The sequence below is a fragment of the Sebastes fasciatus genome, chromosome 8 (assembly GCF_043250625.1).
Source record: "Sebastes fasciatus isolate fSebFas1 chromosome 8, fSebFas1.pri, whole genome shotgun sequence".
Taxonomy (NCBI): Eukaryota; Metazoa; Chordata; class Actinopteri; order Perciformes; family Sebastidae; genus Sebastes; species Sebastes fasciatus.
This window is the reverse complement of record NC_133802.1, coordinates 27,003,814-27,019,462: the sequence shown is the minus strand read 5'-3', so window position 1 is coordinate 27,019,462 and position 15,649 is coordinate 27,003,814. Positions and strand designations below refer to the sequence as shown.

Genomic DNA, 15,649 nt, shown 5'->3' with positions numbered 1-15,649 from the left:
ATGAACATTCAATCATTACATCTATGTAATATATAATAAGATATCAATAATCCAATTTATTGTGTTGATTGTTTGTATTCAAAGCCTGTATGCTTTATATACAGATATAGATTTTGATGTCTTTTTGAGACCGTCCATAACACAAACATTCTTGTTAGCGCTTAAAAGCCTCTCAACCGCTCCAACACAAAATACTGATGTTAGTATTCATATCAATAGTAATCATCGAGTGAAAAGCAGAAAAAGATGTAATCTTTAAAATACAATAATACATTTAGCTCCGAGCGTCACACTGATCACTGACTTTCTCACCAACAAAGATCTCCGCCTCACATACAATCACCTCGGCTCCCTCAGCGAGCGAGCTCTGCTTTCAGGTCGCCTTTTTAATTTACCAGCATTGAATAGAGGGACGTCTCTATGGATTGGAGTGTGACTGAAGTGTGTGTGCAGCTTGTTGGGGTCCGCATTCCTCCCTCTGGAGCCGACAAACATGTGTGAGGTCTGCTTTCACGTGTTCGTCTATAGAAAGCACAGAAACCACTCTGCTTTTCAAGCCCGTGGCCTTGGCTGCAGCTTTAGACACGTACAAGGTTACCAATGACTCCTATTCTTTGAAAATATCTCTCTCTAGCTTATTCTGTTCTTTGTGAAACTACAAACCCACACACATACTGTAATTAGCAAAAAAATACACACTAAAAAACGCACATTGGCCTTGCTTTTTCCCCCTCCTACACACAGTTTCTTCATTCCGTCTACCTTTCTCTCTCGTCCTCTCGCTTGGAAATATTTCAGGAATTATACAAACAAAAGAGTAAAGATAATCACAGCAATTGTTCCGTTTCCAATAGAGCCATTCGCTAAGCCCCCCCCGCCTTGGTTACTGTCAAGCTTTTGCACCCGGCATGTCAATATGGTATTTTCAACAATATCAGCGAGAGATATTCCAAAGGAAATAATAGAAGCTTTCTGAAATAATAGTTCTGAAATATCAGCGAAAAGTTAACAGAAAGGATTACAACAGCATTTGAGAGCTACATTCATAATATAATTTGTCGGCGGAGTATTGTGAATAAAGATGACATTAAATTGAGCTCACCGGTCCCAATGCAAACGTCAGACACCCCACGTCTTGACAAGTCACGTGAACGTACAAGAACAACAATGTTCTTGCACAGTAGGTTCAGTCAATATATTGTTTTATTATAAGCTAAGTAAACGTTTAGTTGTGACTCCCTATAGCTTTCATTATCTAATATAAAACTAAATTATCCCGCTTTTAGTTGCGTGAAAGTTTCACTGTGTAAAACCAGCCTAAAAGTGAACCACCGTCACCTGGCGATCAATACCAACAATAACAATGACAACTTTATTCACTGTTACAACCATTAAAAAGCAAAAGCAGCATTTGTATACATGCAGTATACCTTCAGTAGCTAGTATTATGCTAATGGTACTTAATGATGTGCTAAGGTACTCTGCTAATGTTAGCTCCACAGGTTGTTACTTTGAAAGGTCATGTTTTAGAAACGTATATCTCCTTCCAACCTCTCCGGGTAACGAGTATCACTATTACACAACGTTTAACGAGCACTAGCTCAAAATCCACAAAACCAGCCTGAAAATGAAGAACAATAGCGAGTCTATGGACCAGAGCCGCATAGTTGTCAGACCCCGGTCAGAGCTGGCCGATGCTACGCTCTGATTGGCCGGTCTGCATTCAAAGGGTCAATTATTCGTTTCACAATTGATTTTCACATACAAACAAACACACACACATTATAGGATCACACACACATAAGCAGTGGCAGCATTGTGTCTCTTATTTGTTCTCTCATGATCCCCCACTCTCTGTTTCTAACTCTATTGGTCTCCACTTCTGTCGCTTTGTCTCAAATACACACACACACACACACACACACACACACACACACACTCAATCATCTTCTATCTGCCCTATACATCTTTACACTTTCACCATGGCAACTGACAGAGTGAGACGACGACAGCGTTGGCTGTTTTCAAATGCTTATAATGGCACTGGCCTTGTCACAACAATATGGGAGAGAGAGAGAAGGAGAGAGGGAGAGAGAGAGATAGAGAGAGAGATGGAGAGAGAAAGAGAGAGAGAGAGAGAGAGAGAGAGAGAGAGAGAGAGAAGGAGGCTCCAGCCTGTAAGAACAAAGAGCTGTAAATCATACGTGTGTTCTTGTCTTTCACAGTCAGGGGTCCAGGAGCTTCTTTGAAAAGTTATGCGTCTCGAGCTGCACACACACCAGCGTGACTCACAGCTTTGTGTCTGGCTTTGGACACTTTATTGTACACAACACCATCAGCTTGACTTCTCCACCAGACCACAATCAGCAAAAGAAACATGAGTCATCTGTTCACTGAAACGACCATTCATCCTCTGTGTATCCAACTGTCCTCTCTGTGACAGAGAAAAAGATTGTGGATGTCATAAAGATGTGTTGGTGGGAAAACAGAACAACAGCAGAGAGCATTGAGTCCAATGACTGTGTGTTATGTGAAAGTGGTCGCTCACAGTGCTCCAAATTAAACGACAAAATACGCTGTTGATGCCCTCTAGAGCGACACATAGAAGCATTTTCTGGTCTGATGCCCCGAAGCAGAACGACATAATTTGTCTTCCAAAACACTCACAAACAAATGTTGAAAAATAAATCTGTTTTATGATAGGACAACTTTACAAAAGTAAGACAGAAGTTATGTCTGGTATTGCCGATGGACAATTTGGTGCTATGAGTAGCTCTCGGTCACTTTCATTTTGTCATTTAGCTCTCAGAAGGAAAAAAGGTTGGAGACCCCTGTTCTAGAGGACAGTTTTGAAATGTATAGTATTGTGCTAAACTTAGTTTAGACCAGTACTACAAATATATGTTAGTTTACTGAATAACAGGCTGGGTATTGGTGTTTAAATCTCAGATATCGAGCAGACAGTGTGGGTGGGTTTGACTGTAAAACTAACTGTGAAAATGCATGCATGAAAAAAATTGTGTTCAAATGCGTCTGACCAGGCTCCAGAGACCTACAACTTGTCTGTGTCAGCGTACACTGAGTAATCACACGAGGTAAGGAAAAACTTTCTTCAAATAGCAGATTACTAAATGTAAAAAAACTCACTGTACTGTATCCCCGACGCACCGTTCATATAGCCGCACAACAGTGCCAAATACCTGTATATTTTTAGGTTCAATATGAAACCTGATCAATAAATGACATTCCCAGGTGAGAAGCCATTTGTCACAGAGAACAACTGATTCAGCACCTCGAGGATCTGGCACCTATTGTAGGTTGGAACACAGGAAGTACAGCGTGAAACTCATAAATCTCTCCCTGTTTCTCCCAGAGGGTCCCAGCTTAATATACTGCAGCTGCACACCGCACCCCAAAAACAACAACCTATACGCTTTCCTAAACAAAAATATCTATTTGGCATTTGTTGTTTTCAATCACTACTTTAATGTCTCGAAGAAAAAACAGGAAGCGTTGATAAATGGCTCATTACTACAGTGAGAGTGAGAGTTCCTGTTCTCAAACCATGAACATATGTTTTCTACATGTGATCGAGTTGTTGTTTTTAAACAGCTCAGGGAGCTCAAGCAGACATAAATCAACATGGCTGTAATTTATCAGATTTAAATTACATTTTTCAGCGCAGTGAATTAGCCCGTAGCAACTGGCAGCAACTGTCACATGAATACACACATATGCAGACTTACATACTGTATACGTACCCAGAAACACACTCAGAGGGCAGATGTTTCTGTGCTTTGTCATGCAGGACCTTGTCTCGCACTTGTCTCTTGAATTTCACTAATCAGAGGCACTTAAAAAGCAGTTGCCTGAGAGACTCGTTGGGCTCGTTTCAGCACCAGGGCAAAAAACACACACACACACACATGAAAGGGAATTATTCAGAGAGCACCTCTCTCTCCTTTATTTCTCTGCTTATTAAACTTTGATTTGATTTGTCTCGAAGCGGCATTCATTGTTTAACAGTCTCCATTTTTAATGCTCATTGTGCTGATGAAAGATAATGATAATGAGAGAGAGAGTTGAGTTTACAGTAAATAAGTGCACGCACATGAAGTTTGTGCATATGCTTTGTGTGTGTGAGTGTAGCCTCTCTCTCTGCGTGTGTGTGTGCTCCATGCTCATAAGTCAAGGTGTTAGCTTTAGCTCGCGGGCTGTGCAGGATGCTACAGGGATAGCAGCGCCTCTCTACTTCCTCCGCCATGCTGCCAGGCCTGAGGCTCTCTAACTTTAACAAACTCCATCCTCCACGAAACACACTCACTCTCAGTCGTTCTTCCTTCACTCCCTCCGCCTCCGCTTTAATCTCATGCTCTCATTTCCAAACTTTTCTTTCTTGTAAAACTTTCCTTGGAGTTCTCTTCCATCACCCGGAGGTAGACTCTGAGGTTAGCAGCAGGACACGTTTAGTTTGGTTGTTTGGTCACAGCGGTGTGACAGAGTCAACTTTAGTGCTGAGGTCGTCTAACCTTACATATGCATATTGCATATGCATTGGCTTGCGGCTCCACCTTACTAAGCATAAACGCTTTGACCTGTGGTGATTTCAGAGGCCTGAAATAAGGTCTGTGGTTAACACAAGCTTCAGAGATTTTAACTTTTTGTTCTACGATATAAAAAGTCAGTAAATATCCCACATGTGAATTGTGAAGCTTTTATATGTCTTATAAAAGACGGCTGCTAACAAGTGGCTAAATGAGACTACTAAACGTCATCACGCCGACTCGTCCTCCTCCTTCACAGCCTCGTTGTGTGTACTCATGCTCATGCAACCGTGGTGTAGTTCGTTTATAGCCTAACGTTAGCTTTTTACGTCTGGTGATTGCATTCACACTTTAAAAATCATAAAAGTGGTGTTCATTTGATCGGAATAAAACGTTTAAGTATAAATGTTTGTTTGTCACAAAGCTTATTTTCTGCAATAATCCAAAACCCAATGGAAAAATCCGACTGACTTTTTGTCGAGGGAACCAGGGCGATGCTAACTTCCCGGTTGGTCTACAAAAATACGTCATCCCTGCACAGCTCTATGTGGCTGGCCAATCATAGCCTACACTTAAACTCTATCAAGTAAACTCTTCAAGTGAAATTCAGTGACGCAAGACACAAGCCACATGCCTCAATCAAATCATGAGTCAACTTGGCCCAACGAATTTACCAAGAAAAATAAAGCTGAAAACACGCTGCCGCCACAGCGCAGCGGCGCGTCATATGACACACGTCAAGTACCTCCCCAAGCACCAATAGGAAGCGTTGCGCTGCAGCGCTGTGATATTACTACTTTTACTAAAGCAAAAGCTCTGAGTAACGTTAGGCTACTACTTCCACCTCTGCATTAGCTTTAAATCATGTGTGGACACCCACTACTTCAACATGATTTCTCACCTGAAGAGCCAATCTCCAGAGTTATGGCTCACCAGGCAATATCTTTTTTGCCATTGTAGGTCATATAGCTCGGGATATTTCTCAACAACTAGGCTCCCCTCATCGATTCATCGACACACATGAGAGACAGCAACAGGAAGAGGTGAGTGAGGAGATCGGAGGTCGACGTTTGGTGGCGGTGTGTTTTGGCCTTAACCTTTTGTCCCAATTCTCTTCTTGAACCCCTCCTCCTATATCGCTTTTACAAATTGTTTTCTGCTATTTGTAAGACTTGTGGAGCTAAGTAGGTCATGAATACTGGGCTTCCACAGGAACGCTCAGCCAAATATGGGAACATTTTACCATGTCTTGCCATTATAACAGCAGATGCAGCATTGGAACATCATCAAAACATTTTGCATCAAATGACCGGCTAACTGTAGATTACTGTGAATTTAATGAGGGGGAAACGTTTAGAGTTTAATTAAGGAAGTAGTTCTACAACCAGTCCAGATGGTAACAAGAAATCTAAGGATGTATCTAAGAAAAGATGCAAGGAGAGATGCAGAGAAGGAAGATGATGGGCGCTCAATATATAGTGACAAAATAGTATGGAAAAAGTGGTCTGGCTACTTTCTCTCTCCTGGTTTAGTCTTTCATGTGGTTCTTTTTCTCTTAATTTGCTATTCAATCACTTGTCTCGTCTCTATTTTAATCATGAATATAAATAAGCTCCTTTAATCATCTCTGCTTGGTTGGTTTAGTCTGTTTAATCAATACCCGTAGAAGTGAACTGCAGCTGTTGCATCAGCAGCTGCTAATAAAGCTTCAAATAAATATCAAATATCGCTCCTCATCCTCTCCTTCACTTTCACACTTCCTCCTCTGTCGCGAGTGCGTCTGTCATGTTGGTTTACTCTCAGTCAGTTCTATGATTTGTATTTGTCTCTGTGTGTATTAATGCCGGCTGTGTGTGGATCTATTCCCAAACGTGTCATCAGTGTTTTTAGGCTGTTTGATTTGACTTTCTCGTGCCCTCTTTCTTCTCATTTTTCCTCTTGCCTCAAAACTTTTGGTGTTTGTTTTACACTATTTCTGTCACGCGCCTTTCTCCTCATTAATTATTAACATGTTCAGTCTCTCTGTTCCTCTTCTGCCTCTTTTTGCATCTTTTCATAATTCTTTCTCCTCTCTTTCTCTCACCAGTTTTCTCTATAGAGTAAATGTTTTTACTTCTTAACTCCTCTCCTTCTCTTTTAATCAGGTTTTTCTCCTCCACATTAATTCTGCCTCATTAAATTCACCTGACTAAGGAGATTTTGGAAGTTAGCCTGCAGTCAGTCTCTTTCTCTCGGTCTCAGGTGGATGAGAACTCATTATGCGTTACCAAATATCTGTTTAACCCAGTTAGAGCATTGGCACACACCTACGCAGATATGGCTGCATTATAATTATTCCCTTTTTTTCTGTCTCTCTAAGTCAGCTGGCTTCTTTCACCTTCTCCTCTCTCACATCTTTTACTCTCACATCCAGAATATTAGGACCATTTCCCTGGCACAGAGGTTAACACGCATTCATGCATGACTGAAGTGGAAAATCGTTCTTGGCAGTGTCACTTAGACAGTTTATTTAATGTACTCATTGGCAAAGTCAAAATACGATGAGATGAAAGAGATTAGCAGACATGCCAGTTCCTTAAACTGTCTTTAACTTGATAAGCCTTTTATGTTGTCAATTAATCCCCTATTTTTATATGAATCAATTAATTGTTTAGTAAAAATAGTGAAACATGCTGATCATACCATAATCTTCAAATTGTTACCATAAAAAAATATTATAAATTTAAAATGTATGATAAAATAAAATAGAGAAAAGCAGCAAATCCTTTAAAAACACATTATTATTACAACACAGGCTCATTCATGCATTCTGGCGATGCACAGTAGTTGGGCGATTCTGATCGGAGGTCATGGTAAAGCTGTCCGACATCCTCAACCTCAGCATCACCCTCTCCCCTTCCATCTGTCTGTTAGGCCATCTCTCTTCTACATATTCCCGACTACATATTTAAAAATTCATTTCAGCTCAGTGTGAGAGTCATTACTGCGTTTTGCTGTCATTTATACTGTCGAGCTAGTTTCTCTCCTCTCTGTGATTCACCAAGAGCGGAGTTGTGCGCGCACACACAGATGGCATTCAAACACTCGGCGGTCCGCTAATTTGTTGTTCTCGCTACCAATATTAGATTCTCTGTTTCAACAATGTTCATAAATTCAACTGTGGTGCTCTGTCTATTCTGTAATTTAAACCAAGTAAGAATAGAAGAGCCATGAGTAAGGGAAAGACCGCTAGCCGCTAGGCTAATTTATGCAGTGTAAAATGCCGTAGGCTGAAGGTAATAGTGGAGACTATTGACCCAAAGCAGTCAACCCAGGGGAAACGCTGGAAAGACAGAATGAAATGATCAATCAACCATTGGCTCAATCTGTTAACGGACAACTCAAACCTAGAAAAGCTCACAGCCACCCTAAAGGACAATCTGATCCCGACACATAACACCTGGTCTCCTTTCCTGCAGTTTATCCACAGCTGCCTCCTCTCTACACCGCCTCACTCACTCAAATCCTCCCAACCCCAATCTGACAACCCATAGTGACAAAATACCTCACAGTATGCTTGCTCAACACTGCATGACAGGAACCCACTTTTTGTTTCTTTTGTATGTCTCAATATCTTCTTGTCTGTGTTGTTGTTTTGTGAATACTTTTGTCTTGTAAATACTTCTGTTATCCACCAGTCTTAAGTCTTAATAATAAAAACAACAACACAGACTCATACAGTCAATCACACAGCTACAACACCATTACCCGAAGAGTACCATTTCACTAATGGTGCAGATAGACGAGAACTGACACGGCTAAATTTACTCTTGCACAATTTCTCTCACTGCTGCTAAGCAGCATCGCTCCTTCTCTGCTGCTTGTATTATTACGCCGTGCAGTTACATAAATGAAAATTTAACAATCAATGTTTTCCTGAGCAAGAAGTCAATCGCTCAAACTGTCTGAACACTGGAGAGCCTCATAATATCGCATGTAAATTCATGGCTGGGAGCGAATATGTCGTGCCCCAGTCCTCAAGGACAGCATCTTCGACCTTGTCTACCACACACACCAGCATCGTCTCTCTGTTCACTCACCAGGTTCGCAGACGCAGGTGTGCCGCTCCCATTGGTCGGAACAGCGGCTATGGGCGGAGCAAGGAGACGAGACGCAGGGGTTGCCAACGTTACAGCCGGTCTCTACTTTGACAGCTCTCGACGGGCGTGGCAGGGGAGGGGCGTCAGGACGTACACCCAACCGAACGCCCTGCAGAAAGAGAGAGAGAGGTTTATGTTAGAGGTAAACTCGTGGTTGTACGACTCCGCCAACCAGTTAAGTTGCAGTTTACATCCATGTCAATCCAAAATGTCATCACTTCATTATTTTATCCTGTTAGACATCTATGTGAAACTGTTATAATAAGCATATGAATTCTTGATATCGCTTTCAAGAGAATGGGACGGACGCAGTGACCTTTGACAACCTAAATCTAATCCGTTCGTCCTTGAGTCAAAGTGCATATGAGAGAAGTTTGTCTTCAGGGCTTTCTGCCAGAATGGGTTTATTTTAATATAATGTATAATTTAATTTATAACTCAAACCATGATCTTTACCTCAACCTAACAAAGTAGGTTTGATGCCTAAACCTCAGGAGATTTCTGGCAACCCTGAAAGCAAACTTCTCCGATGTGCAGTCAAAGTGGACGTTTGTGCCAAATTTGAAGAAATTCGCTCAAGGCGTTCCTGAGACATCGCATTCACAAGTAAGGGACGTACGGACGGACGGATGACTGGTCGGACAACCCCAAAATATATTGAAAAAAAGAAGTTGGCAGCTTCATTCATTTATTGAAATCATTCTATCCCAAACTCGTTTTTTAGCCCATTTCCATCTCTTATGTGCTAAATATTTCCAGCTTCCTTCATCCATCAATAAACATGATAAATTCCATTCCTCCATCCTCACCTGTATGCATCCTTTTATTCCGTTTTGGACTTCTCCAGAGCCCAGCACTCCTCCCACATGCAGATGTTTCACCTTCAAACCATGAATCTCATTTCCCACTATCACTGTTCCCTAATGGGGAGAGAAAGAGGGGGGGACAGGAAGGGCAAAGATTATTATTATTAATAGCTGTATGCAAACTCAACACCTGAACAAAGATACACAAGGAGCACATTTGAATACCATTATCTGACAACGCAGAAGAACTCTGTAATTTATTTTATATGAATATTTTAAGGTAGTCAATATAAGGGATGAATAAATGATTCACGGAGAGGGAAAGAGATTGTCAACCACAAAGGTTTGTGTAAAAATATACAATGAGAAATTCATATTGTATTAGTTTACAGCGTGAAAAGTATATACAGTAAGCTAGAAAGAAGATACAAATGTTTTTCAGAAAACATTTTTTTTCTGATCACCAATTGGAAGTCATGTTTTTCTATATTTTCATTTACCACAATATCACTGAGCAGCCAGGTTTCAGTCGATGGGAGGATGAGGGGCACCGCAGAGTGAATGATTGACTTTATTAAATAAAAGAAAACAATAACATGCAGTCATTGTGGAGAAGGTCAATACTCAACACTGACCGTGTGTGAGGCAATGTTGACAGGCAACAACCACGAAAAAATAATCAATGAGCCCCATTTATCACCGTTTCAGCAGCAGTGGAAGAAGCTAAAATGGAGGGTGAGATCTGGCTGATAACAGCTGCACACATGCCAAAAATGTTCAAAGGCAATTACTGTTTAATTGGCAGCAATAATGTTTAATAATTTCCTATTTTAAAATGTTTTCTGCACCATTTACTCTAAGTGTTACTAGATGCACTTTGAAGAATAAATAGCCTGGTGAACCACAATAAAAAGATGAAAAGCCATAATTTGCTGGCAGATAATTTAAGAATTAAATCAGCATGAAAACAAAACATGTCGTTTTGCCGAAACAAAGCCAAAGATGACAATAATACAGAGTGTGTTTTCTCTTCTGTGTGCATGTTACTGTCACGTGTGTACATACCTCATATAAACACATGTGCGCACACTTCAAACAGACATCATGTGGTACAATTTGAAATATTAATCCACTACAGATTAGGGAAACTAGGATTACCAGCCCATTTTTTAGAGAGACTGAGGCCATCCAGGGTTACAAAATGTCTGTGTGTTGTGAACATATTTGTGTGTGTTTCTTTGAAACGAAAAGGAAAAAAAAGGTTATGGGATAATACCATCCAGGACTGTAAAATGGAAAAGGTGGACCGGGGTGACGCAGCAGAGCAGACAGCTAGAAGCTAGCGACCTGGTACGACATCCACTTGTCACTGAAAGCGGCCACGCCCTTAATTATGCTGAACTTTAAGCCTTAATATAATTTCTGTAAACATGTTTAATTCTGCTATAAAGTCGGCATTTTGACATTTTAACGTTTTTGAAGCAAGCTTCAAGTGGCCTTTCGAAGAACTGTAGTTTTTGGCGTGATAATGTGATAATGTCAGTGGTTTCCAGTGGAAATGTTCTTGTTTCAAGATTTTTTAGTGAAGCAATCTGCCTTATTCCTGTTTCAAACTAGTTTATGGAACATTTTTGAAACCATGCTGAGGAATTATTTCATGCCATGTGCAGAATCTTTCCTGCTTTGACACTAATCTGACTGAAAGCAAGATTATATGTAAATGATTTGCTAATATACTCATATCTGTTGCAGCGATCTCCTGCACCGTACTGGCTCATAGCAGGAAGTGAGGAAGAAGTCTGCGTATATGGAGATATTTCAGATTAGAGGATATTAAAAAAAGGATTTCTTGCCTTCATTCATATTAAATGCTTTACAATTCCAATTAGAGTTTTCTACTTAATATACGGAAAAAATGTTGTCCATCGGAGGATCTGCAAATTACAAACAGCAAACTTAAATCAAAGAATTAGAGCTGGAAAAAATGCCTATTTCCAATTGAAGTCAATTAAGGTTGTGAATCTGTTATGGAAGAAAAAAAGGACACCAGAAAATTAATTGTTAAGGGAAATTAAGTCTGTTTGATTTAGTGAAGAAAATATGATGAAAACCTTGTTATTCATTTAAATCTGTGACCGCAGGGCAAATCAGACTTCTAATAACTGCATTTATAGTATTTTAAGACTCGCTGCCCTAAAAACTTCCATCCTAAAAACCTTCCCTTCAAGGGTTGTATCACATTATTACCTGATAGAGTCCGAAGTCGAGGCGTAGTGTGGCGACGTAGCGTGTCTCACGCCCGCTGCGGACGTCTCGCAGCTCCAGTTGGAGGTCGTGCCACTGGCCGTCGGCCACCAGGACCTGATCCAACCGCAAACGCACCGGTCTGGTTGAACCCCGGGTCACCGAGAACACCAGCTGACCATTTATCACCTGAAAGGGGTCGAGGAACACGAGCACACAAACACCAGAAAATAAAAGAGAAAAAGAGAGTGTGAGGGAACTAACTGAAAACAGTAAAAGAATAAAATAACCTGCTTGGTAGGTAAGAGGAGACTGAGAGGTGACTGTGTGTGTGTGTTTGTGTGTGTGGGAGTGTGAAATCTTGGCTGCACTCCTGCCAAGATGCTGCTAATTCAATCCTGTCTTTTGATGTAGAAATGTGGGAAATGTAAATGCAAACTGTACATCATGTCAAGGATAACACCAGACATTTCAACATCTTTTGTTTTGTATAGAAGAGGATAATGTGTAGTATTAAAACACTGAATAGAACCACAATAACCATGAGACATACAGTAAGTATAATTCCTATAATCAACATGACCGCCGCTAACACGTTTAGCAGCCCACGCTGTGTTTTACATCCTGTGCCGCCTAATGAGATTTGGCTTAAAATGTGCAGCATTGATTTAAATCACAATATCAAATTGTTTATGGTTCACAATTGGAAGAGGATGCTGCCATTTATGTTTTAGCATAAATGCAGCTAAGCCTTTAGGAGCTTCTGGCATTGGTAAAAGGAAAAAAACTCTGTTATGTTAAGCACAGCCTCTTCAGCAGAGCCAAAAAGAAAAACTACCAGCCAGAGAGGGAGAGAGGCACTGTGGCAACAATCTCTAGGAATAAACAGGTTTATTGGAAATGTGGTCTCATTTTAAGAAACTCCATTGAGCCTGGTGTGACTTGAAAGTTTACAACTATGTCAGCCATGGTCTCATTTATTAATATGAAACCATCACAGTTCATTTTTCAGTGATACATTAATGTACAAGTATGTTCTAGTAGTGTATGCGCACCTGGAACAGCAGGCTGGTGTACTGGCCAGCCTGAGCCTGCAGCAGTGTCCCCTCTCGCGCTCTGGTCCTGAACACCAGGCCGAGGTACCAGGGCGTGGAGATGGTCACGTCGTTCTTCAGGTCCCACCAGAGGGCGCTGTTACCCAGGAAGCGATAGGGGTGTGGCATCACTGAGGTGGAGGGTGAGAGAAAGCTGGTCAATAAAAAGTACTGCAATGTCCAGAACAGCCACAAGATGTAATTTGAAAAAAGAATTTGACCAAGCAAAAATAATTAGGGATGTGCTAATCTCTATAAACAGATTCCACATTCATATCCATATCAAAAAAACAAACCAAAGCCGATGCGAGTCGAAGCGAGAAAGCAGAAAACGGCGTAGGGTCCGCGGAGATACGACCTGCACCCTCACATTTTAAATCCAAAGTATGTAACACGAGTAAAGTACAGAAAAGCAGAGCTAGACATCACGGCAAAAGCTGCATGCAAACTCTGCCATGGAAAGTAAACGTCTTCGCATTGCGGTAACGTGCGGTCAAGTCAGCTGTCACTCACATCTCCATGGTCAAATCAGTCGACGCTACAACTGTAGAGCACCCATATACTGACATTTATGTTAAATGCATTCAAATGGCCCCGATGGAGCTGACCATGGACGTACAAAGAGAACGGAGCTGACTGGAGAGCTAGAGAAGGACTTGGCGAAATTAGCGGAAGTATACATGTGTGACTACATCCGGTTTTCAAAATAAGGTGTTAACAAAGGGAACTGTATATACCAAGTACATATATGGAAATAAGATTGATTGGATTATATTCACCAACAGTATAAAACATTACACGTTCCTTATAAATTAAAAAGAAAATACCACTAATTTGTGAGGGAAATGTTTCTATTATTTGATTTTTGGGTTACTGGAAAAAAATTAATAAATAATGCCTAATAATGACTGATATATTTGACTTCAGGACATCTCTGACTACATACAGACACAAACTCAAGAATTTTTACTGTATCAATTTAGAGAAATGTGAGATTCAGTGCATGATTCAACTTTTCCCCATAGTCTAATGTAAAAGAAGTTAACAAAAATCGCAATAAATCGTAATCTTGAATCGCAATATTTGTAAAATCGTAATACAGTATCGTGATAATATCGAATCAGAAGGTAAGTGTATCATCCCAGCCCTAATGCTAAGTGTAGTGACTATTCATGAATCATGATACCACAGTCTCAGTGTGATGCATTGCAGTTTCCAGTAAATAGAATTAAAGTGAATCATCTATTTCACCTCGTTCGTTCAGTCAATACTTTCAGAGGTCGACACCCAACCATCCATCCATCCATCCATCCATCCATGAACATGCATTTCACTTACACACTCACTTTACTCATATAGTCTAAAAGCCTACAGCTGTGATAGCTCAGCACAAAATGAGGAATTAATCCTGGTCCAGAGGGAAAACATGCTGAAGTGCAGACTGAGGCATTAACCTGAATGAATGAATGAAGTAGCACTTCTGAGTCTAAACTACTGAAGTATGAAAATGTGAAGCAGCCCAATAAAACAGGTTACATTTCTGTAATTCAGCCAAAGTTTAAATAACAAAGAACTATAAAAGTTATAGATAACTTCAGTAAATGACTCACTAATTAAAGTGGCATTATTAGTATAATTACTGCTGACAAATAAAGGCCACAGAATGTCAGACAGAAACTGCCAATTATCTCTTGCTTGTTATTAGTAATTAAACCAAAGCGGCACAATAAATGTGGCATTGTTGAAGGTTGTCATTGGTTGAAAATGCAACATGCAGGATGAAAATAAACTCATAAAGCCTCTCACCGTGGCTGCAGTCCTTCCCTCCGTACCCGAGGGGACAGTCGCAGGAGAAAGTCTCCCAGCTCACCCTGCAGGTTCCTCCGTTCTGACAGGGGTTGGACTTACAGAAGGAAAGCTTGGCGCTGCAGCCTAGAAGAAGCAACAGAGACATTACATCACCGATCAAGTCCCCAAAAATGTATCACCATGATGTGTGTCTCAGCAAATGCATAAAACGAAATGTGATGCCGTGGTTAGCTGATAAATCATGATGTTAATGCCGCTCTATAAAACGATTTTCAGTTACTAATGTGCATACTTAGAGGGTAATCTTTGCACTCTGTACTACAGTAGGATCTCAAGATTCAAATGGCCTTTACAATAGAATCCAACTTTGGTTTGAATTTTTAAATTGTACTTGAAATATCACATCAAATCAAGTTCATGAGTGCATAACAATGAACAAAAATGGGATATTGAACCTTATTTTTAAAACTTCTCATTAATATTTTCTGTTAATCTCACAATAAATCAACAGAAATACACTATTGTGTTAACTACTAGCCTGAGGAGATGCTTCACTTAACTTCTTATCATACTATATCTAGTATTGGGGCACATGAGGGACTACTGTTTCTGCAATTTACTCCATTATATTTTAGGAAAAAACAGTAGTCCCATGTGCCCAAATACTAGATAGAGTATGGTAAGAAAATGGCGTTATCTCAGTAAACTATACCAAGTATTGATATCTATGAAATCATGAATATCAAAGATAAAAATATTTCATATGGAAAACATTTACACAATGTTAGCGTTTTTTCCTTTCTTTTTTTGTTTTTCAAAAATCCTGTCTTTGACTATTGATAAATAACTATTGATAATTTTAGATGTGATCTAAAAATGTCAAAGTTGTACTGTTAGATACTTGCCTAAAATTACCCAATCATGAACAAATAAAATCTTTGGGCACAATTGGGTTAATTACAGTGATTTGTTTCAGTTTATTTTAATAAACAACTAAAAACGAGGGCCAAATT

The 15,649-nt window shown here is 40.1% G+C and overlaps 1 protein-coding gene across 2 annotated transcripts in view; it reads right to left on the bottom strand.

Moving 5' to 3' along the window:
* celsr3 (cadherin, EGF LAG seven-pass G-type receptor 3) overlaps positions 1 to 15,649 on the bottom strand; it is a 127,609-nt gene that overhangs the window by 50,077 nt on the left and 61,883 nt on the right. For both annotated transcript variants that reach the window (XM_074644701.1, XM_074644703.1), the window contains 5 exons: positions 14,634 to 14,759; positions 12,789 to 12,958; positions 11,737 to 11,922; positions 9,493 to 9,603; positions 8,624 to 8,792 (listed from right to left, as the gene is read on the bottom strand). In XM_074644701.1, coding sequence (XP_074500802.1) covers positions 8,624 to 8,792; positions 9,493 to 9,603; positions 11,737 to 11,922; positions 12,789 to 12,958; positions 14,634 to 14,759 — 762 coding nt within the window. The remainder of the gene's footprint in view (positions 1 to 8,623; positions 8,793 to 9,492; positions 9,604 to 11,736; positions 11,923 to 12,788; positions 12,959 to 14,633; positions 14,760 to 15,649) is intronic.